This window comes from Pterocles gutturalis, unplaced genomic scaffold, assembly GCF_000699245.1.
Source record: "Pterocles gutturalis isolate BGI_N339 unplaced genomic scaffold, ASM69924v1 scaffold6573, whole genome shotgun sequence".
Classification (NCBI taxonomy): Eukaryota; Metazoa; Chordata; class Aves; order Pterocliformes; family Pteroclidae; genus Pterocles; species Pterocles gutturalis.
The window spans coordinates 98047-123338 of record NW_010122894.1 but is presented as its reverse complement, the minus strand read 5'-3'; the positions used below and the strand labels follow the sequence as shown (position 1 = coordinate 123338).

At 40.6% G+C, this 25292-nt stretch overlaps 1 protein-coding gene across 1 annotated transcript in view; it reads right to left on the bottom strand.

Annotated features, from left to right (window-relative positions):
• The window catches only part of LOC104464846 (glypican-5-like), a gene marked incomplete at its 3' end in the record, with an annotated part of 141216 nt that overhangs the window by 31038 nt on the left and 84886 nt on the right, over positions 1–25292 (bottom strand). Inside the window, exon 5 of the mRNA XM_010077684.1 lies at positions 23760–23880. Coding sequence (XP_010075986.1) covers positions 23760–23880 — 121 coding nt within the window. The remainder of the gene's footprint in view (positions 1–23759; positions 23881–25292) is intronic.

The following is a 25292-nucleotide window of genomic DNA, read 5'->3' as shown; positions in this document are numbered from 1 at the left end:
TACCACAGCCATAACACCTTGGATCCAACATGAATTAGCGAGCTCTGCTGTTGAAGGTTAAATTAGCCTATATTCAAGTACTACCCAGTTTGCATTACACTGCAATCTCATCTGTCTGCTAACATATCCTGAACGCTGTATCAATTGCAGTGCGTTTGATTTAAAACTGTATGAGATTTCCGGCTGTGTTTCTCCACCACCGCAATCGGTAACAGCTTCAGCAGTGACTCGTGTGTGAAGCAGGGTGGGTCTGTCAGGGCGCAGCTCCACAAAGCTGAGCTTCCTCAGACAGGATCAACTACCCTTGAGTAAAGGGAGGAAGAAAGAGAGCACAGGTTTTTTCACTATACTGCAACTTCTGGAGAAGCAAAGGCCTGTCAGCTGGAATTAACCCTTGGACAGCCATCAATCAGCCCAAGGCCCCCATCCCAACACGAGCAAAGGGCCTCATCCCAAGCTCTGATGCATTTCAGTTCAGCCATTTGGTCACCCCGCTCCCTGATGGGGCTCCAGAGCGAACACACCCTGCTCCTCTCCTCTACAAACCAAACCACTCGCGAAGATGCCAGCTGACGGTGCACTAAGGAGGGATGGACACCTCACTGCAGGCTGATCCCATACACCTGGGGCAAATATTGCACTATTCACCGAGGTAAAGTGCTCAGAACATATACAACATTCTATAAATGCACTATTACCATTCCTGAAGCTAGTTAAGAAAAAGCTAGTTTAGAAAATCAAAAGTACATTCTAAAGAACAGGCTCTGTATAATTATTAATGAATTCAGTTAATATTATCAAGCATCATTTATATTTGTCTAGATAATGAATTAGATCTTTCTTCCTGTTATTAACAAAATTTATTTGCTAACATACACTCCCACAGTCCAAAGCGTTACTAGATGACTTTGCCTGATACACAGGCGTCGTACAAAATCAATAGCTTTGAATGGCATTTCAAAGATATCATTCATTTATTTCTACTTCCTATCTGCCTAGAACAAAAAAGGAGATCACAATGTTTTTTCTTAAATTCTTCAGCTTAGCAAATTTCTTGCAACAAGCATTAATTATCACCATCTATCCATGCTGACATACACCCTTCAGTTTGTTTTTTCTAGTACAGACAGCACATAAGAATCTCAGTGTGCCCTTTTAAATATATATTCTAGTGCTAAACGTATTTTGTGTACATAGAATAGCCATTGCACAGCATTCTTTCTACCTGCACCATTTGAAAAAATTTTACTCTTCTACCTTTAATTGCTGATGAATTCACCATTGTCATGAGGGAACTGTGAGATGGTTAAATATCGGCAGTAGACTTGCTTAATGCTCAGGGGACATTTTTCTCTAAATAAATCCGTATTTCAAAGTATGTTTTCGTAAGAAGAAACATTTTAAAACAATGGGATTATGAAATACTAAAAGACAGTAAACAATTAGTACAAGTAGTCCCCTCCCTCAAATGGTCCAGAGGGTAGCACAGCGTACCATGAGTTAGGAAGCTGCAATTACTCCTCTAAGCCCCAGTTTTCAAGGAAAGTAGAATTTTGCAAGAAGGTCAGAAATTCTGGCAAAGAAAAGTTGATTTCTATGAAACATATGTCCCCTCATCTTCTCAGTCCAGTGTTTCTCATCTGTCACAATGCCCACTACTGCTTTCTACCCAGCAATAAAGGCAGCTGCCTTTCCAATGAACATATTATCCTTTACTTCAATTGCATTTCAAACAAATGATCTAATGATCCTCACTGTGAAAAATGATGATCCTTAATTCTCCATTTACTCTGAGGATTTTTTTGCTCACAGCTTTTTGTCCAATTTGCTTTTTTTTCCAAAGACTTCAGTTTGACTAAGTGATATGAATTTGATGAGCCTCTAGATAAATTTTAGAAAAAATTCTATTTTGCCTGAGCAGAGACACTCAAACTCCTGTGAAATCAGGTTTCACTTTCTGTATGTCTCAGGTTTCAGCCTCGAAAACCTCTATTGCCTTGCTGCTATAATATTCTGCCCATGAAGCATTAGAAGTCTTGTCCCCAGCATCCCAGAGGAAGCAAGGAAGTTATACTTCCATCACAGTCTTGTTGTGTTCCTTCTCCCAGGAGACCTGAGGATGCCATCAATTTACACTCACTGCTAGTGTGATGCTGTTACAAATTCAGCCCAAGACAACATGGTGGGGAGATTTTGAATTATGGCATGGAGTCCTGTGATCACGTCACAGCCCCGGCTCTGACCAGCGACATCACAGGACAACCTTTGATACCTGAGCACCTCCACATCTCCTTCTGTGGTAGCGGCTGGTCCTTCATGACCACTTGTCCCAGTAACACCAAAGGAAGTTACTGGTTATCTCTCTGTTACAGAATAGCTAGCGGCTGGTCCTTCATGACCACTTGTCCTAGTAACACCAAAGGAAGGTACTGGTTATCTCTCTGTTACAGAACAGGAAAGAATGTGAAGGAGAGACTTGTCCTTGGGAACACCAGGAGTTTGTCTCCGAGATGGAAATTAAAACTGAGTTCTCATTCATCTTGCATATCCACTCTGAACGCTTCTCCCTCTCTGCCATGTAATCATCCTTTGCTTCCACTTGCCTTACCCAACTCCTGCGAGGATGCCTTCCTCAAGCTGCATACTGAAGACACTCATGACTAAATAAATGGACATTTAAAAAAGAAAAAAAGTCAGGATACTGAGTCCCCAGGATATTTGATCACACTGCTAGTGAATGGGCCATTATGAGCTCTGTCTCAGCAAGCTGCTACAGAGTATTTTGTAATAACAATAATCATAATCATAAATTGTGGTGATGAGAAGGCTCACTACTAACCTATTCAGCCTTTCTCAGGGACTGGGAAAGACCAACTATTTCTGCCTGGATTAGCAAAATTATAATTAGAGAGTCTGCTTTATTTACATTTAACTGCATTTACCATCTGACAGCACCATCTTCAATGTGTGAATCTGCTTCAACCAAGGCTTTGCATTTCCTCTTCCTCCCTTTTTATACCAGTTCATACATCTTCTGTACAATACATTTAAAAATATGTTATATGCCTTAATTTAGGATAGATCTGTCTGTCCTGAGGAACGAATAGAAGAAAGTGGGAGAAAACAGTTCTTGAGTCAGGCCACCCTCTCCGCTCTCCCACAGAACACAGTGCTGGAGGAAAAGGCTATTTCTGTGACATGACTTTTCTCCTCTTTGTGGGGCGGTTACAGAGCCTTTAGGCCCTTCACACACACAGGCTCTTTCCACTCCCACACAGGAACTGGAGCTGGCAGGACTGCTCTGTGCAAACACTAGGGATTGCCTCATTAATAAAACAATAGCTACCGAAAAAAGGAAGGAACCCCCCTTTTTAACAAAACTATATATTTCTCTGAAGCATTTCCTTTTCCTAGGATGAACAATGAATATATTATTTGAAACAAGTTTAATTATAAGGCTTCAATACCAATGCATCCTGAAAAGACTTTTTTCCACTGGCAAATGCCAAACAATCCCCAAAAATGTGAAGAAACTGAAAAAGTTGGAAGGACTGAGTGCATGCATACACTAAAACCTGCACACAGATAACATATGTTACCACTGCTCCCTTCATGTTTCCTGATGCTGGACAACTGCCAGAAACAGAGGTATCAAAACATCATGAGGAAACTTGTTTTCACAAGATTTCTAATAGAGGGCTGTAGGTTCAGACACACTGGAGAGTTCCTACGTGCACTCCCAACACAGGCACGTTCAGCAAACTCAACTCCTGAAACTTTGGCAGTTCGTTCATCAAAACTCGGACCTTTTTTCCCCACTTGAAAAGGTTTTTTGTTTCTTTATTTTCTTCTTTTTTTATGGCTAATCTTTTGCCTCCTTTTGTGAGGCAGTTTTCTATCCCTGTTTCCCCTCCTCTTCTCTGACTCTTTACCTTTGATATTAATCTGCAACAGGCAAACTTGTCAAATGTCACCAACACCCAAAATGTAACTACAACAGGCTTGAATTTTGCTTCTTTCTTTTTATCAAATATGTAGCTCTGACTTTCAGCGTGACTGAAAACAACTCTTTTCTGAAGAAATGTAATTCTAAAACCAAATGCAGCTCAGCTATTAGCATTTGGTTTGGAGCTCTGGCATCTTTGTCCTAAGCCTCTATTTTAATACTCAGAGGCATGTTCAGAAAAATGGTACAAGAGAATCAGAGTGTGACTTTTGTGGATTCTGAATTTTTCAATATACCGTATTATGAAGCAACATCTCATGTACACGTAGCTCCCGGTGAAATTGTGATTACAGCAGACATCTTGATATCTCATATTAGTTATCTAGGAAGGAGGCACTTTTTGAGCTGTTTTCTGTAACCAGAATTATTCTAATGCCCTGATTTTATTAATAATTTAGCCTTGAGTCAAAAATGGAAGAGCTGTGCCTTTGGACAATTTCAGGAGAAGCATTGCATTCCTCACCACAGTCTGTCTCTATACAGTAGAAAACGCTGTCACGAAAACCCCATGGCAAGATGGGTTTCTATTGCTAAGCCATTAAATTAGTGTTTAAGAGGATGGCTATCCAAATAACAGACACATGAACTTATAAAAATAATCATGTTTCGACTGGCAAAACACTCAGGAATATTTGGTTAGACTTTGAAGGCTGCTTCAGACACTTCTTACCTTCTCCCCATCTCGGGCTTCTTAAAAATTGTTGCGACTCCGGGTAGTTCGAATCTGCCCCAAAAGTTAGGGAGCTACAATAACTGGCTTCTTGAACAGGAGCTCACAGCTGCTGTATAGAAAGCTGTAACTCAGGGGTGCTTGTGTTGGTGGTTTGGTTTTGTTTATTTTTTTTCCCCCTGTAGCTTTGCTTTAAGTTGGGAGCTGCGCTTATGTGGGATTGGCTTTATGAAGCACATTTCCAGTGGGCATAGTAATAGTTTGTCATTGCTAATTATGGCCATACTGTTGCCTATGTGAAAGACAGTAGCTATATTTTGAGAGTTTTCTAACAAAGCTCTCTTGCATATGAAATGTTAAACAGGCTCTGTGGCACCGGAATAATTAATAATTCAGTGTCATTCAGTCCAAAAAACACAACACATGACTGACAGCTGCCAAGTGTGTGACATCACCCCTCAATTATACAATATAATAAATTATAGTTTAATCATATGCTCAACAAAATGAACGATCCTCTGTAAAGCACAGAAACTTAAAGGTGTCATCCCTGTAAGAGTTTCACCTGAGCTGTTAATTTATATTTTCTGGAAGCACTGGGAATTAGCAGTTCTCAGCACAGCAATGCCTTTCTGAAATGACATTAACTTTCAGCAACTAGTCATTAACCACACAATTAGCCCAAGATCATGTATTAGGCTGCTGTACACAGTGAGAAACTCAAATTCTGCTCTGAGAAATACAGAGATCCTTTAGATCCTTTTTTTTTTTCTCTTTCTATGAAGTGAAGCTCTTAACACTTCTTACTAATTACTGTGCTGGTTACACAAATACAACAATCAAAACATAAATCTTTTATATTTTGGGCTACAGATCAATTTACAGTCCCCTAGAAGAGACAGCAGAAAGCAATGGTTGGAACAGCTAATCACAGACATATAAAGTTTACTTGCTTATGATTTTAACAAGGAGTTTAACTGTTCTCACTGTCTAGCCTGGAAAATAGGAAAGTTTATCTACATTCCTATTCACCAAACTGCTGTGTATAACAGGTAAAGCAAAACTGAACAGACAGGCACAAATGGAATAAGACATTCTGTGAGAAGCAGAATTGAGCCTGATTACCTTTGGCTTTGTGTTTTGTGGCTGGATTACCTCACATGTAATGAGGCATGAGACCTGATTGAAGCTTTTCTTGCAGCTGGGCCACTCAGAGTCTTCTTTCTCATTCCTTCCCCTTAACGTGAATTCTTTGGGATATAAAAACACAGCCCACCTTGCAGCCTTTCTGTCAGCGGGGCACTGAACTGGATCTCACTTTCCTTAAAATTCTAAGGTCTTAATTTTTTTCTGAGAGTTAAACAGTGGTTGAAACGACCAACAGGTTCACAAGTTACTGAGAGGATGACCTGAGTTACTCACTGACCTGTTCACTCGCTGACGGATGAGCAGGCAGCTTCTGACCCGGCCCGTACCTGAATGCCACTCCCATGGAGCAGACAAACTGCAACTGCTGCTGTTCTGAGGCTTCATCAACTGCTTACAAAATCTGACACGAGAGTAAAAGGACTTTCCCTGACACTGTGATTCAGTTTGGGCATCCGCTGCATAGATTTCTCTGGCCTACGCCCCGGCTTCTAGCAGAAACACTTGAGTTTCTGATACATGAATATGCCGAAGGAGCAGCATTTGACCAGTGAACTTTCCCTGTTATTCCTCCTGCAACTATTTCCTCTCTTCCTAGCTTTTTCAATTGTTATTAAAAGGATGTGAAGAAATTGCAACTACACATGAAAAAGTTTGTCCATTTTCTAACAGCAACACCAATTCCACATTTTCTGCAATGGTGAGAGGAAAAAAAAACCCAAACCAAACTAACCACCTTTGGCTTGAAATCCATTCCCTTGCCTGAAGATAGAACCTTACAGCCTGAGGAGGGATAGTAAGGAACCTTCATCTTCAAAGAAAATAATGAGCTGCAAGACACCTCTGTTTAAAGATAGTACACAAAATTAGCCACACAATTCTCATTTTTGGAGGGGAACTAGCTCAGGGGATGCTGCATAAACCGGAATTTCAATAGTGCAATCTTACTGCAGAATTAACATTGAGTATGGCAGGCCAACAGAGAATAGCAAGGAACTAATGTGTAGCCCTATACACTTTTTAATTAAAAGAATTAAAAGAATCCAAAACAATAAATGTGTCTAAAAACTTCCAAGAGGCCTGAAAGAGCTACATTTCAACAACAGAAAATTCTTTTCAGATCTGTACCTTGCCTTTGCAAGGGTAAAGTTTAAGTCCCAAAAATGTTTAGAAACTTGGCATCCCGGAGCACACAACAACATAAACTCCTGCTTGTAGACCAAAAACAACCACTACCTTTCATTAAAATGGCATAAGGGCAGTTACACTGGATCTTCACACTGGGGTGTGCAGAGCACTTCCAGTGTATATATTAATTCGAACAGTATTCCCCAAAAAAACGCACCCCAGCCCTCAGCTGGGGGAAGTTGCTCCCTGCTAATCTTTGTACAAAGAGCAGCTTTGAGACAAAACCTTCTGCCTGCCTCTGACACATACAATACAGTCTGTCCTGCAGATCCAGGTTCACATAACCTTGGCAAACTGAGCTTGGGAAGTCGTGTTTTAATCCAAAAACCTGAATGGACAGTTTTGTCCACCGCCTTAGTCAGAGCTACAATAATATCCTCAGCAGCAGCCTGACAACAAACGAACCTGAGCAACTCCATCAGATGCAGCTAAGACTTTTTGTCTCAGATTACAGCAGTGCTCCAAAAGGGGACATTCAACCAAAACAGTAAGCTTTTAAACCTTCAAGAGAGGATGCTCTCTTGCCTAGAATCTGAAATAGAAGTTATTGCAAACTACATGTGAAGACGAGCACAGGGTAGGGCGGAAGGGATACCTTCTAGGGATCAAGTACCAAACGTGGAAGTGCTGTCGAGAGTGAACCCTCTGGGTGGGAACTAAGCATAGTGGATGACAGAAACAGGTATTTGGTGGATGGCCATCAATTTGTCTTCTTTCAGAGACAGAGGAATACAAAATTACATCAATACGACAGTCACAGGTAACTACACCTGTTGACAAAGTTCTCAGTGGCATATGAGTATCTGACTGATCAATTAGCTTTTGATTCTGCTGTCTTCAACTTGTAACGCTCAAAATTATATGCATCCTCAAACATATACACACGTACATATATACCAACACAGCCAATTAGAGCTGACAGCTTTCTGAAAGCTACCGAAGTCCAGATAAGATGGAAGCCTGTTCAAGCTGTTGTAGATATTTCATTTGATTTCTGGCACATCTACAACTTTGTGTAAATCCATGTTAAGGAAGAGCATCCTAAAATGAAAGACTGAACTGCCACCAAGCACTGTGGACTTGCAGGCGCAAAAGAATACCTTGGGGTGAGGCAGGGACTGGGAGGAACAAGACAAAAAATATTCTTCCTCAGTATCATGTCTTCAGGGCCGATGTTGCTATTTTCTGTTTAGTCCTGGACTGAAAAGTGAAAATACAGTGTGTTTGAGTTCTCGGGATTTCATGTTCTTTAAGAAATCGATGCCACTTTTCCCTCCAGGAGCCAGACTAACACTGCCTTCTCCCACCTCCCTCACAGGGCTTACAAAATGGTGGAAGAAATTTGACTGATTTAACTGCAGCAACATAACTGTCATGTATTTGTAGCTGTGATTGTCAAGGGTTTAATCTGAATCCAAGGCAGAAGCCAGGGACTAAGCGTGAATTTGCTAAATCTCCCATTTGCTGCTCTTCCCTCTGACAGACCCTGAGGTTTCAGCTCGCCTAAAATTGCATTATCAGCCACTGTGAATGGTTGATACAACAGGAACAGAGCGATGCTGAGAAACAGCTTTGGGGGCAATGCTGAGACTGACCTGAATTCTGGGGTTTGCAGGGAAGCACCACACCCCCAAACTGCATTTTCATTCCACTTGCGGCTTCTATGAAGAAGCACGTCCACATGCTCGCCCACACCCACACAAGCATATGGGCTGCTTTACAGCCACAGGGCTTGTGCTCCACCCTTCTGCTGTCACCCCGTTACCACCAGCAAAATTAAATATTTCATTTACAGCACGGACTGGGAAGAAGGAAGGGATCAGAGAAAAAATGAGTAGTGGAGAGCTGAAAAGCAGACTGCATATTCTGGTGCCTTCTCTCATCCTCTACAATCTGTCCACAGTCATTTTTACCTCCACAGCCAGATCACACTGGGGACATTCTCTGGGACCCAGACAATAATGCTAATAGAGACCAGACTTTTAGTGCTCTTTTTAGACCACTTCCCAATCCCCCATGGAAAAAGATGGTTAAAATCTTCCCTAGAATTCAAACAAACTCCTTGAGTATTCTCCACAGACCACAGTTTCCTTGGATTTGAGGCTCCAACAAAATGATCTTGTTCCTTTTCTCTCTGTGTACCAGCCAGAAGGAACTAATGCATTTCGATCATATGATCTCTCTGAAATTGCTGTGAGCCTAGCAGCAGGCTGCACGGCAATTGCACACAGTTTAACTCCTGCTCGCTAGTTTAACTCCAGCTTGACAGCTCATATTGAACTATTTTAGCTAAACCCAGATTACAGTCATTCAAGTTTTCCCCTGCCTAAACTGATAAAAAAAGTAATGTACACACTAAAAACTGTGCTGGCTTAATCAAAACAGGGCAACACCAGAGTCACAGCTAAAACTCAGCGTTCAGGCGATTCCGAAGAAGAACACGATGCCCTGCATCCTTTGCCCTCATTTATGTGCTCAGTGCATCACTTTCAGGCGCTTCTTCCAAGAATCTTTTCTCAGGAATCGAACTGCCATATGTGCTAACGTGATGGTGTAGTCCAAAAACTTCTGAACCAGGAGTAATCGGCAAGGAGAGAAACTTCCTGCACAGATGAATACGGCTATGGAAATGTGTTTGAACTTGATCACTTCACAGTGCTGCTGGAGGAGCAGGCTGGCAGGCAGGCAGGACAACTTTGGCTTCCGCAAAGAATAAAGCCAAAAATTTCGTAGCTTTTACTAGAACTGATACGTTGCAGAGGGATACGTTTTGCCTCATTATTAATTACTTGCTATCTAACAGTATAGCTTAATATGCCAGATGAGATAGCTTCTTACTGTCCTTGGCCCTACCCGTCACAGGTTTTACACCACACCTTTAGCTTTCTTCTTCAGTTTTACATGTCATAATTTCTGTTTTGTACTGTATAGTATTTTTCATTTCTTACTTTTGTTACTTTTTAAATTGTAAAGTGTTTTCCCTTTGCCGCTGAATTGAGATGTTTTATTACCAGCTAATCCCATTTCCTGAGTATGCCCTCATGACTTTCTGGCTTTTACCACTGCACTTTGGAGCTAAACAGAAACCTTTCACTTCAAAAAGTAATTATTAATGTTTTCAAAATAAATCTAATACATTGAATTTTGTTTGACTGTCTCAGAATTAAGTAGCAATTTATATTTTGTTTGGATTATTAGTTAATATATCATATTACCCACCCAAAAAGTATTTTACAGGTCTGGCAACTGGTTTGTACTTTTTAGTCGACAAAGTACTTGGAAGTGATCAGCAAAGCTAAATGAAAAAAATCTAAAAAAGCATTTTAGCCAATAACTGAAATAATCTTTATAATAAGAAAGTATAATATTTTTCACATGGTTCATAAACACTCTAAAGCCCAAAACTGAACTTCAACACTTGAAGTGATTCATCTCACACACCTCAGTTAAAACTTCCGCATCGTGCTGCATGACTCAAGATCACCCTCGAGACTAGAATTTCATGCAACAAAGCTCTTGAATATTAAACTTTTATCCAAGTGACTGGTACAAACGGTCAGCTTCATCAAGTGCTTCAAAGTGCCTGCAGCTCGCTGCGGCCCGTGGCCCTTCTCCCCTCTCTTTATGACTTCATCCAGCCCCAATTATACAGCCTAAGAAAGACAAATCTCAAGGTTTCCATTTACCCTTCTGAAATCCATTTTATATTATTAGATTCTCTTATGTCAAATGCCACATCAAATATGGTGCAGCGTCATTTTACTGCAGTGAAGCACAAATCATATTTCATTATATCATCCAATAATTACATTGTTTGTCTGCCAGTTCACTCCCATGAACACGTCATTTTTAAAAACTCTGCTATGAGAGGCTCCTCTTGCAGATTCTGGAAGGACCAAACAAGACGCAGAGCCCTGAAATGACGCAGAGCGGTTTTTGATTCTGTTTGCAAGGCTGACATATATTGGGACATATAGCAGCACCCAAAACACCACATGCCTCATATCAGTAGGCTATGTTCTAGTTATTTGCTTCTGGCTATTAAAAGCTGTGTTCACATTTGACTATCACTTCAATCCATCTGAATTAGTTATTAGACTTACTTTCATAACTGTGGAAAGGTCCTCCTCACATAGAAAAAGTATCTTCCACATCAGAATTATTAATAAATTAGCACTAGAAACCTTATTTTCCAAATGTTGGAAACAACAGAATGTGTACATCAGTTTCTTTTTTTTCAGTTGCACACGTTAAAAGCACGTAGAAGCCCACATAAATTCACCCTGAGATGTGACTGAACTGTGTAAGACTGAGGACACATTGTGGTTGGTTCAAAATGATTCAGTCCTGTCACCCCTGTGTCTCTTGGGGCCTGTATGATGTGGTGTGCACACTGCCATGAGACTGGAATGCACAAACCCTTGTGCAGCAGCACGCTCGGCACTAAAGCATCAAAAAAGCACACGCCTCTTTACATGCACCCACGCACAACGGCTGCGTGACCTGCGGGCTCCAATGCCATGCTGCTTAGAGGCTTCTGGTAAGGAGAAAACTGGGGGGATAAATGGTAGTTGACCTGCGGGCTCCAATGCCATGCTGCTTGGAGGCTTCTGGTAAGGAGAAAACCGGGGGGATAAATGGTAGCGGACTGGCAAAGGTTAAGGCTAGACTTGCCAGAAGACCCTCCCTAGATTCCCTTTATTATCAATGGAGAAGGGTGGTCGGGAGTAAAAGCCTCAATGTCGAGGGTTTGACTTTTTTGACCTTCTCGAAGAAGGAGTCGTCTTCTCCAACAATTACACAAAAGGTTTAACCTCAGAAGTCTTACACCGGGCCCTGTTATCTATTTTATATTTGAGCATGACCTCCACTCAAATATGCATATAATTACAATTATATAACCTGCGAATATTCAGTGGAATTATCTAAATCTTCAAAAGTTACAGGCATGCGTAAATACTGATTCCGGGCTTGAGCATGGTTATACGTGCTGGATCTTGTTTGCGTTATGAGACCAATGTTACCCCTTGTGAATACTCCCCAATGCTTCTATATTAATAATTGTTGTCAGCTCTCAACTGCTGTAAGAGGCAGAGAACCCAGTTTCTGCCTTGCAGTGAGGCAGGTACCTTCTGCAGTTGTTTGTGAGCGGCTCGTGTTTGCTAAGTACTGGCAACTCTCAAACCCTTGGGGTGGGGAGAGACTCCATGGGATGACTTTCCTCCAGAGCAAAGTCTTTGCACAGCTCAAAAGCAAGCTGGAGAAAACACTGATGAAAGAGTATAATTTCGACATATGAAGTGGCACTGTCTTATTCACTACCTCTCATTTTTCACTTTGCTATTAGTGTTAAGGCAATACCAAGGCTACCGTTTCTGGAGGGCATTGGTGGTCTCCTGGGTGACTGTTCTGCATCATGATAAGTTCATCCATGACATCTGGGACTTGGAATACTCAGCCCCAAATAGATCCACTCCCAAAGAACTGCACTGAGGCACAGGCTCATTTCAGATGTATGAAAAAGGCAAGTGAAATAAATGTATTATCTCATTTAAAATGCATACAGTGCCAGGAAGCAGGATAGATTGTCAGTGTCACTACACAGTGCAGAGTAAATAAATCATGTTTGCAATGCAAGACATTTCAGCTAGCCAAAGCCTGAGGTATTTGGGGGTGCAGAAACTGAGGGCCTGGATGTTTTCAGGACTACAGAGCACAAATCTCTTAAGTGGCATTTTCAGCCATGAAATCACAGTTAAAGGTAGAAAAGGTCCCATCTATGCTCAGAAGTAGGCTATATTTGGAAATGCACAGGAGCCATGGCACACAGACTCTTATGTGCACTTCATTGCTATTCAGAAGAACAGTAAATGAGCAAATGGTTCTCAACTATCATACCCGAGGCTTTTTGCAGCATCATGTGCACAGTAGTAAATTTTCTTCCAGCCAGTAAGCATATGCAAATTCTGCGCTCTCTAAATGAGCAGGCTGCTGCATAACCAATACTCTCCATTTGTTTATGTCAGTCTCACTGGTGGCAATCCAGCCAGGCTGGACTCACAACAGGAATCTGCTTTATGCAAGATATGGAGACACACTGTTTACTCTGGTTGTCATTTCCGTTGGATATTTTCCTGTCGGAAGCAGGAACTTCCAGGTATCCCACTATCAAGTTATATAATAACTACTCTTGCTTTCTACACTGGAACATATTTCAGTGTACAAAGGTATAAAGTGTCTATTCTGTGCCTAAGAACTATTGTCTGTGATTTCAAGCTGGACTTTGGGAACATTACAAACAGGAAGAAGTGAGGCATTTAAGACTAGTGTACTTACTTCCATAGATATAAGCAAGCAAACAAACACAAAGTGGAGGGGCACTAAGAGAAGAGATGGAATGTCTCTCAATGGAAATATGCAAGACTTGGTTATCTGGAGGCCTGTAAAACCAAATCTAAGGCCCTGCTTTCCACAGAAAGTCGAGCCAGACGACCTCCAGATCATAACTTCCAATCTCAAATGTCTATTACCCTCTGGTAACTTTTCTATTCTGCTAAATGCTGGTAGAAGATAATGGAAGAAGAATCAGAATTAAAAAATATGCCTCTAAAAATAGTCTTATTGCTAATGCATTTTAGAAAAAAAGAAATCCTTAATTCCCATTGACTATTACTTATGACAGCTGTTAAGGTAAGTGTTCTGTAGAGGTTTCTGCATTTTGTCATTTAAGCACCATGTAGCCAGTACATACAATGTTGATTCAGACTTGGACTTTTAAAGAAGACTGAGGTCATTCAACTCAACTGTGTCTGCGTTTGCATTTCAGACACAGATGCACAGTATTTCCCTATCATTATTTCTACCACTGTTTCACCTCCTGGGTGAGGGAAGCCATGGGGTATCAGAGAGATAATGCCACCTCTCAAGGTATCAACCTGGAAGAGGCATGGTGGGGAGAGCCTGGTTAATGTTGTATCTCAGACAAACACACCAACTCTCCAGACAGCGACTGAACACTAACAGAAAACCTTGGGTCTGGTTCTGTGCTGATGCCAGACTACTCCCTTGTCTGTGTCGCAGCTGGGGTTCCTGAAGAGCTGCTCTGACCACCCACCTTTTGCGTAGACATGGCTCCTCGGCAACTTGAGCTCTCAGGCTCTGCAAGCCCAGGAAAACCTGCCACTTCAGGAAGCCACACTTGTCCCTTGTGAGCAGCAGGGTCCCCAGCTCCTTGGGAAGCTCAGATCTCAGCTGATCCTAGTGTCTTGCAGCTGTAAGAAATAGTGCTGCTAGAGCCATTCAAAGAGCGTTTCCACAAGCACTGAGCCCTCATCTGCAAGGCACTGCAGCTGCCTGCTCCAAGTACTGCCCAAAACTTGTGCCTGGGCTGTGGCTATCTGCTTTCCGGGTGCTGCACAGCCATCAGCAATCTCTGCTCCTGGTTGGGACAGTACACACAGATCCAGGGACAGAACAACAGGGGTGCCGGACATCTCTATTTGAAAGTGAATTTTAACCTTCCTTAAAGATGAAGTCTCTGTGTGGTTACTTGACACTCAGCCCACCTTCTTTGGCTTTGGCGTGCAGTTTGGTCCCTTACTGTGTGCTGGTGCACTTAACCTGTTATTGGTATAACTTTGATTTTTACCATCCCTAACAATCCAGATAGAACAATGTTTATGGGAAATTCTGCCATAGTCTCCTATGACCAAAGAAATTCCCTTCTATTCCCTGATATGTTTTCCTCTTAAGCCTACATGCTGGCCTCATACTTGTGCAGGACGGAATTGAGTTAGGGGCAAACTGCAAAGACTGTCTGGAGTCCAATGAAACCAGCCGATAGACTCAGCTGAAGAGCTTTCGTGGTGCCTTTAAGTAATACAGCTAACTTAATTCTTTTAAAATTAATTTAAACTAGGTTGATTTTCAGAAACAAAACATTTCAATATAGGTAAGAAAGGCCAGTAAGAGAGTAAGAAAGTGTCCTGGACAGGGTCAGAAGCAGAACAGGTCTATTGTAGGACTGAATTTCTTTAAATTGATAAATAATGCCATTTCACTGTAGTTCTGCCTGAAACAAGAGGATTGTTTCCTTTAGTCTTTCTTTTTTTAATAATTACTTACAAGTTTTTCCCTAAGTAGAAGTGAAAGGCTATTCCTGCCACAGCCTCTCTCCAATGTTCAGGCTTGCTTTCTAAATTCCAAAGTGTAAGGGAACAAACTCTGACAGAAAAGGAGTGCAGATCAAGTACTCCTCTGACACTTGCTTGTGACGCTGTTTTCTCCTTCAGAGACTACACAGTGACACCGGGAAGTTTCCCTAACCTCACCTCACACCTATCATTAGCTCTTCTTTATTTTGTCCTCCAAGAAGTATGTGACTGATCACATGAATACAAATAACACCAAACAGACTCAGAGGTTTTCCTCTCCACACGCTGCAGATACAGTGAGCAGGCACATTAACAGGCTGCTTGCCTGGACAGATAAGTATGAACCATCTCCCATTAAGCTGCCATGGAGGATCCGGTTAAGTAGCCTACATATGAGGGCTGGAGGTGTTATCGATGACTTTGCTCCCAGGCTTCTGGGTTGTGCAGGAAGCATCCAGGAGCAGCATCAGGCAGCCACAGTGGGCAACCATAGCAGGGACACCTGATCTGGGACTTCTCCGATCCAGGTCTGATTCATCAACTTGTGCTACAATGCAACCCAAACTGTTGCTGGAAACAAGCTGTTTGCTTTAACTGGGAAGTGGCGGTACGCTTTAGCATCGTGAATCCACTTCTTGTCTCCAGCAGTACAGATACACTTGAGTTTTACAGACTGAGTTTGGGCTTTAGGTAGCCTTTAGTTTTATTCTCTTACTCTGCTTTTTCTACCTGCCTCTTCCCTTCTGTAATGGAACAGAAAGAGCGGAAAATGACCCAGTTTTTGCTTTTGGCCAATGATCAATCAATTGTTTGAAGACCTTTCCTCTACCCTAAAGAAAACAATGATCAGCCCATAAATCCCTGCTTTTCTTTCCTATTACATTAAGCTTACCACCTCCAAAAATAAGCACGTTATTGTACCTCAGGAATGAGATCAAAAGTAAATATCTTAATCACATTTCTAATTATGATTACTTAAAGCCATGCATATTACTTACAATTACCAGAATGATCAGAAAAAGATGATGGGCTAATAGAACAAAACAAGTATTTACATAAAAGAATTTATAATTTCAGTATGAAAACCTTAATTAATTCAATGATAAGTGCTGACTTTCTATATTAAAAAAATCAAATAACATAAAAACAAATAGGCTAATGTAGCAGTCAGATCCATGCTTCCTCCCCTCTGCCAACACCCACAAAGAGGCATTTCTGGTCAACAACAGTCACAACTGTTAAGAGTTGTTGAACTGTAACAACAGCGCACATTTTGGTTAGCACCTTACACCGCGCAAAGCCAACAGTTATTACAGTGATGCATCTCTCTTGTGATGGCAAGAAACCACAGTATTTCCATTAACGGTGGAAAAGTTTCCTTTTTGCTGCCTCCACCCCCTGGGCAGCAATCCCAAACCTCAGGGCTGACCAGCAATTCCTCGCTGCCCCCAGATGTCTCGTCCTCCCCCCACCTTGCTTTCCTGTCTGGCCTTGGGTGCCCGCACCAGCCCCCATGTTCCTGTGCTCCTGCACCACCTTCCACCAGCCAGGCCAAAGCGGACCCCTCCAAGGTGCGACCCTTTCCTCACTTGCAGCCGTTGCACCAGAGGATCTAAAACACTCTGCAGCTCATCTGTGAAAACGAGCATCAGCTTGGGCTTCGCTGATCAGCTGCCACTAGAACCAGGCACTCAAGCCAAAGGACTGATTCTATTATTTCTAAAATCAGACTCTTCTTTTCAAACTATGTTTTTCTATATGTGAAATGTTTTGGCTCAGTTATAGATTGAAACAGTAGCTCTCCTCTCCCTCTCCCCTACTTGGCTCAAGTCACTACTGTGACTCAATATGTGATTTTGATTTATTAAGACTAATTTCCCACAATGAGCAAAACAAAACACATACAATGGCCCATCTGGGAAATAATTTCTGAAAATACTTGCAAGACAAATAGCACAGCATACTCTGAGACACAACACATGAATAATAAACGGGCATTTTAGCATTATATATTTGCTAGCATATAATAAGATATGCTGGATTTACATTGAGATTCAGATTTGTCTTACTTTAAAATGCTACATTTTGGGTTAGTTGAGCCAGTATTTCACCTGATTTGTTTCTATTGAAATCTCAAGGCCGTTTTTAATACTAAAAAGTCATTCCTCAATTCTAATTAAAATTATTTAATTATATCTCAAATCACTATATTTAACAAAACCCAACAAACAACCTGCAGTCCTCAGGGCAGCAAAAGTACACTTATTTCAGCCAGAGATGATCTATACCTCAGCTAGCAATGAATTACAACATTAACATAAGCTCCGGTGACATTTTTTCAGTGGGCCTGGACTAGAAAGAGCTCTCCTGTTGTGATTCATGGACAAGCTTCTGGTTTTGACAGGCATCTTAATGCCAAAAAAGAACCAAGGTTAGAGCTTCCAAACTCCTTTTCTTTCTAAAACATAAGGGTGAAGAAGAGACAAAAACCACTCCACACAGCCCAGTGACTGGGGCTGCCAGGCCTTGAGCAAGGAGATCCCACCTCTCCAGACGAACAGCCTAATGACTGAATTATTATCAGCTTCTCTATGTTTCCATCGGCCCCCCAAGACAGGCAGAAAAAGGGAATCCAAGTGAGTTTTTCCTCCTTCATGGCCACATCTGTATATTTTCCAGCAGGAGCCCAGCTGAGTCACCTATGGCCCTAAGCCTGTCCCTGCTCCTTCCCCTGCACGGCCCCGTCCCCATGGAAGCTCCCCGAGCAATCTCACCTGGGATGTGTACGTCAGAAATGAGGAAGAGGCACAAATTACTGATACAGTCCATGTTACATACGTGTATATATATATTTCCTAAGAAACTGAAAACTATACAGAAGACCACACAGAGAAAGGTAGGCTCAGTCTTTGGGTAAGGTGGATTGTTTCAAGCACTGGGATGAGTTGTTTCATTGCATATGGATTATGAAAAGAATCATAACTTATCTCAGAGATGAGCATTCAGCATCTCTATCTGGAAGCAAAGAGATATCTGATTCTTAACAGTGGAAAAGAAAAACAGCCCATGAATATAATAAGAACAAACATTTGGAAAAAAATAGGATGAGAAACAAACTCTGTATAACTGATTAAGTAATCTGAGATGATAGTTTATTTGAAGATAGGCATTAACTATTTTTATGCAGCAGAGCAGGGCCATTTGGTCTTTCCTGGCATTGTAAGACTTAAAATATAACTGTTTCAGGTTTTATTAATTCTATCTTTATTTTTCTGAGGTATATGCATTTCTTGCTGCTATTTATTAATCAGCCAATAACTACTGTATTAATTTATCACTGCTGTTTATATTTGGAGATGAAGGTGGCAAGGGCTGTTTTTGCCTGTAGAAATGTTCGCTTCAATGAAAATCTCTCTTGTACCTGAACTGCAGACTAGCTGAGGCAAGATTAATCTTTAAGACTTCTGTGACCCAGACCATTCAAAACCAACACTGCAGAATCAACAGTCTCTGCTGTGTTACGGACTGCTTTCACCAGCTGAGTGGTGACGTGGATCCTTTGTTACTTGCACAAGATAAAATCAGTCTTGGGGTCAGTTGGGTGCCATCCTCAACAGGCTATGACGGTGTGCCCGTGGCAGTATCACGGTGCAGAGAACAAAGCTTTTCACCTCCTGTATTTCTGTAGGGGACTACCATCGCAGAAGTACCTGTATAACAGAGTCTGTATACAATGAATCCTGAAAGCATACTAGGGGTGCACAGACTGCCACTACACTGTACACACACTACACAGCTAGGACCAGGGCCCAACCCTTTCAGTACCGCTTTTTCTATTATCTGTGCATCTGCACTAAATGCCTCAAATTACAGATAGTCTGCTTGGACAGCCACCAAAGAGAGAATTAATATCTCTGGGATTTCCAAATGTCCTGCTTTACATTTCCAAAATGGATAGGAAGCACCCAAAATCCTGAACAAATGTCCTAAGTCTCTGAATGGTTTGGACAGAAAAACAAAGGACCTGTTTTAGAAGTCCAGACATATGGCAGTTTTGGGAAAGGTGCTCTGTTTGTAAGGTTTTGGGAGGTATGTGGGGGGCAAGCAAAAATCCTTCTAAGCTTGTTGGGGCTATTTAAATCCCAAGTACTGGAATTAAGACAATTACCTTTCTATGTTTTCATTGGATGAAATGAAGAACAGAGTATTTTGAGTCTTAGTTCAAGTCAGCTACAACTTTGGATGAAAATCAAACCAACTTGTTTCCACTTAAATCTCATAAAAACTCTATAATGTAATAAATTTTACAGATGTCTAAAAATATATACATTTCTAAAGTAAGTAGTAGTTTAATGATTTATTGTATTATTCTCTATTTTCTAACCCAATTAAATTCACATTCAAGATTAAATTATGGCTAGCTCATCTTATTGATAGGAAACATCTCAGTGCCACTGCTTCAAACTTTGCTATGACAGCATCCTTTGTATACAAATCTAAAAGAAAATCAAGTTACATGCATTTCTTAGTTCAACTAGCAGATCCACGAGGCTTTGGTGGGGAAAAAAATAAATATATATATGTGGGTCTAGATTCAGCAAGATTTGGTTTGGCACTGCTCTCATTTTAAGTGCTAGGATATTGCACTGTCTTCTTGAATTACAGGCATGCCCTAAGTGTTCACCTCTGACTGACAACAGCAAAAAACACTGACTCTCAAAATCTGTCAAGATTAGGTTTAGGTTGACAAAAGACAAATAAGTGATACTTGTATAATATTTGTTATATTAAAATCCTTTGAGAATGCCCATGCAACCCTGCTAGCAAAGTTGTAGTCAAAGCTTTTTCACTTTTCCCTAACATTCTCATTGCTTTTCAATGCAATTGATCCTTTAGGATTTTTAACCTTGGCATCAGAACCGCTTGTGTTTGAACTGTGAAAAGCATTATGCTAAAAAAAACATTAAAATATATTTAAGTGTGATTATGCGGCAAGAAGTAGTACTCAAAAAAGATGCAATGGGGGATTTTATGTTTATTATCAGTTGCAGTTCACATCTGCTCTATTCACAAAAAAAGAGGGAGGAAAAGATGTTATTTCTAGCTGCTAGTTTTTCAAAATCAACCTGGGACTTCACTTGATCTGTTCTTGCATTACTAAAAGTTACTATAGATTTTAAGTCGGTAATTCTACTGATATGTGAATCAGCAGCTACAATAAACCCTTCAAATACCTTATTTGCCAGGGGTGCAAATAACAGTAATTGTTGAATAATATTCTCTAGATTTCACTTTACTTTTGGCTTTGCAAAGTGGTTATGAAACAGCCTGCTATTTGCATAATCATTTTTTAAAAAGAACAACAACTATGTGGTGAGGATTTAAGTCCCAGATGAAAAAAAAAGAGGAACTGCTATAATCTCCATCGAACTGGCTAAATGACAGGCAGAAATGGAAGATGACTTGCATACAGATTATTTGTAACATGCTAGAGTTGGAATGCAGCAACTAGAACAATATTATATATTGAAAGGAGTTTTGTTCATGTCCATGGGATTTAGGATCACTGAAGTTATTAATGTCTTTACATTTGTGGATAAATCATAACAAGGAGCTAACAAAGAACTGGCTGCTGTACCCCAAAGACACTCTGTTTGAAATTTAAATGAAGGAATAGTTTGCTACTTCTGCACTGCTGCATCCTCAGCCCGGGACCGCCAGCGTGGGGGACAGAGGCTGCAGCAGTAGTCGCAGAGTGATGAGGAAGAGCTGGGGTCCAGCAGTGGAAGACAGGAGGTAGAAGAGGAGCTATCGAAGACAGCAGTGATTAGATTTGTTCCAGAAATGGTTAAGGATTGCTGAGCTAAGGCACATCTTTTAGAAAAATGAATCCTGTTGATTTGAACGTAGCTGTAGTTGACAGTACTCCAACAACCTCAGCAAGTGGAGCTAGCACCAGATTATCCTGGTTTTCAAAACCACACACCTTTGCAAAATGGAATGAGAGCGCACCAGATTATCCTGGTTTTCAAAACCACGCACCTTTGCAAAATGGCATGAGAGGGAGACAGAAACCCAACAGGTCCAGGCTCTCTGAGGGACACTCGCAGCATGGCTGGAGCTTGTTTTGTTATGACAGAAATGTTATTTCTTAAAAATCTCACCACATCTTTCTCTTACCCAAGAACATACTTGCTTCCGGGTAGTTCAGCAATATTACTTAAGTGGTAGAAGATTACTGGGGCCTAGACACACCAAATCACCCATGATGCGCATTCTGTGCATCGCTTTGTTCCCTGCTCGCCAGGCTTCCTTCCTCTCTAGGATTGCTTCTGTATATGCAACATGCAACCGTTGCTCAACACAGTGTTGAAAATGTCAAATACTTAAGAAGATACAAAGATAACACCTTATTTTATCACTGTTTAAATTCCACCTTTCACATTGCCTCCAAAAAAAAAAAAAAAAAGAATAATTTGATTAAAAAAATCAATTTGCCCATAAAATGTGTAATGGAATTCTGTATAACTCTTTGTCTATACAGGCTACAAACACTATTGATGACACTTTAAACTCCTGATTTAATGGGCTTTTCAGTGTCAGGTTTTATTTGTATATTAATATTACAACTGCAATGAAAATTCAAGAAGCAGAAAACAGCTACAAATGTTTGATGTTGTATGTGAAAGTCTTAGACATTTAGCAACTTCTTTGATGCTTTGATCTCTGGAGAAATCTTACTAAAATTATGATCAAAGGAATTTATATTATTCCAAGTACTTAAGAACGAACCATCTTAGGGCAATAATCAGTATTCTGTTTAATCCTTCACCCTTGGAATCCATTATTGCTAAGCACCTCAATCTGATGGGAGTTACATTTACTTAAGGATGATATTCTCCTAAAACAGAATTAGAAGTAACAGAAAGCAACACTTCCAACTTACAGAAAGAGCTAGGAATTGGATTTTATTCTTCTAAAAAGTGTTCTTTGAAGCTATTTTTTAAACGTACATAACTTAAGAAAATTGGTATTCAGCTCATGAGAAGACTGTTCAGATCTTTATTTTTCTACAGCAGACAAAGAAATAGAATTTCCAATACACAGCTACTTTTAATTTAATCTATTTCTAACTATTTCCTATTGTCAGTGTTTATGGAAGACTATTACACAGATGGATATATCTAATATTTATAAAGTAAATTAACACTCTATAACATGCAAAGGCAGATAAATAATGAATTATCCTTTTCATCAATCTGACCACATAATGTCTATTTCACTGTATTATTAAGTAGTGCAGCAGACTACTTGTTGTAATCCCCCATGGCAAGTTAACTCAAACAGCACAATACAAAGAATCCCTAAACTGCAGCCTCCACAACAGTAGAAGAACATCAGAGCCAAGCAAGATTCAACAAAAACACTAATTACTGGTTAGATTTTGGATTTACCACTGGTGGTTGATGAGAGGTAAAGGAGGGTTGTACTTTTGCAGGAGCAAGTAAGAGATCAAACCGTGACTCTTGGTCACAGCCATAAGTCTTAATAACCTCCCACATCCTGACTAAGCAATTCCACCTCCCGTTCTACCTGTGCAGATTATTTTTCTTCCTGTACACCCTACCCACAAAGGTGGACTTTAATCTCACAGCAGTTTTCTACTAACTATCTACATCCCCATGCTCCATCACTCTTTAATGGTGAAAGATTACATGTAGACTAATGTGCAAACACATCTGACTCTGTACACACTGCTGTAAGCATTCTTCCAAGCTGACAAGAAGACATGCCTGCTTTAAATGAAAATCAATCTCTGTTAAATCTGCTAGCTCCAGCTCATTTGGACTGGCACTACTTTAAGAGCTCACAAAGAGGTGTGCTGGAGCGGTATTGTCAGGGAATCAGCTTCGAAAGACAATAGATTCACCAGGACTGCAAGTGCATCTGAGGGAACTCGAATAGATGACAGAGGCAGACACAGGTTAACCATGCCTCTGACAAACTCGTTGGGAGGTTATCTTTGCTTTTTGGCTGAGGGGCCTGAGAACAAGGCCTGCCAAGGAAATGTTTTTAAAGGTGCAAGGTTAATCAATGCTGGAGAACCTTCTGTCCTGACTTCAGCATTCCATACAGTTCAGTTTTATGGACCCATTTTGTCTTTTAATCTATCTACAGCTGAAGAACAGGAAGCTGCACAAACAGAGAGATATTCCTCCAACACAAGAACATCACAGGGCTCCTCAAGGTGCTCACACAGCCTGACTCCAGTCACAAGCTTCATGAGAACTGCGAGGCTCAGGAGCTTCCCCCGTTCCTGGGACTCTGGACTGTAGGACAGCTAATCAACAGCTATGGAACAACAGCCAGGAATTAGAGCAACTTCCAGGGAAATAATTTTGCCTCATTAGAGTTTATAAAGCAGCTGGCACAACAGAATCTTCAGTTGCCTTCAGTACCAGCCCCACTCCATGGCTATTTTAGCCCTATGGTCCTGGGAAATGTAACATGAGAAGCAGTACCACCTAGGAATTTTAGCTTCAGCTCTGCTATCAAACCCAGTGATAAAATGCTTTTCTATCTAAAAATTACTTACTTGATTAAAGTGCTGAAGTTTATCAATTAAATTACTGATGAGTGGGTCCAATCCTCGGACTTTTAGTTCTGGATTATTAATTTGTGCCTTCAGTCCATTGGAAACAACTCTGCTGGTGTAACTGAAAAAGAGGGAAAAAAATAGAACATCAGTGACTGGAACCACATCTATCAGAATCAAAAATCATATTAAAGGGAACTTATAAAAAGAAAATATTTTGTAAATGGGAATAGAGGTTTGTAATAAATATTTATATTTTAAAATACATTGAACAAGAATAAACATCACAGTTTCTTGAAGCATCATTCATCACTTCAAAATACTCAAGTCATAAACTGACAACAATTTCATAAACCACACAGAGTTCCTTTCATTCATATTTTAATATTTGAACCTTCATAGCTGACATGTCATTGCATTGTATGGAAAGTCAATCTCAGTTAACTCATAAATATTGCTGTTGCTAAATACATACCTTCGTTTACACACACCATTATCAGGAAAATGGGACCGTTTGGTATGAATGAGTTCACAGTCCATCAGGACAAAGGTTACTCATATCCTTAAAGTTCCATCCACATTTAAGCTCTAGAGATATATCTAAATCATCCACAGATATTTTTATTCCCAGATTGCTTGTAATTAGATTCATAATGTGGACTTACTTAAATTTCAGATGTCAGAGAAAGCATGCATGAGTTGTGTGAATCCTGTATCATTTCCTGATCTGCTTGGTCTAGCACAGCTTTGGTATGGCAGTCACAACTACATCTGCCTGCTGATGTGAGGCTCCAGCACGTAGGAGTTGGCCCAGCTATGGTCTGGAACACGACCTGCATGACGGGCAATGCCCAGAAAGCCAACCACACACCTTTGGCAGTGGTGAAACAGATGGGGTCTGCCAAACGAACGGTGTAAAAAGTTGATGTAAAGAGAGGCAACTTGCAGAGTACAACAAAACCAAATCTTGGGTTTCCCCATAATAACCAGCAAGCTCTGCTTGTCCGGTATGTTCTTACCGAGACATCACTTCTATAATAAACCCAAGCCTACAAAGACTCGGACAAACTAAAAAAACAGTCAGTTCAGAGAAGGTGGGCTATACCTCTTGTTGACAAGAACAAAGGGCAAAGAACCGAGGGAGAATTGCACAAACAGTGAGAAGGGAGAAATCCCTCCAGTCCACAACAGCCAAGAACCAAAGACTGTACTACGAAAAGACACTATGCCCATCTGACTCAAACTACTACCCTGCGAACCGTGAATCCTTCTACTAGCTCTATATCATGCTAAAATACTTTGAAATAAACACTATATATTTCCTGAAAGATAATCTGGTTATTTCACTTCTTTGCACTATCTAAAACATTTTTTTTGTTGACATCAGATCCTGAATTACTGGAAATGTACATTAAGTAAGAACAGAAATTGGTTTCCTTTATTTAATAACCTGCAATTTAACTGAAATATTGTAGTACAGAATTGTTAACTCTGGCTACAGCTCTAGGACTTTATTCATACTAAACCCAGAAA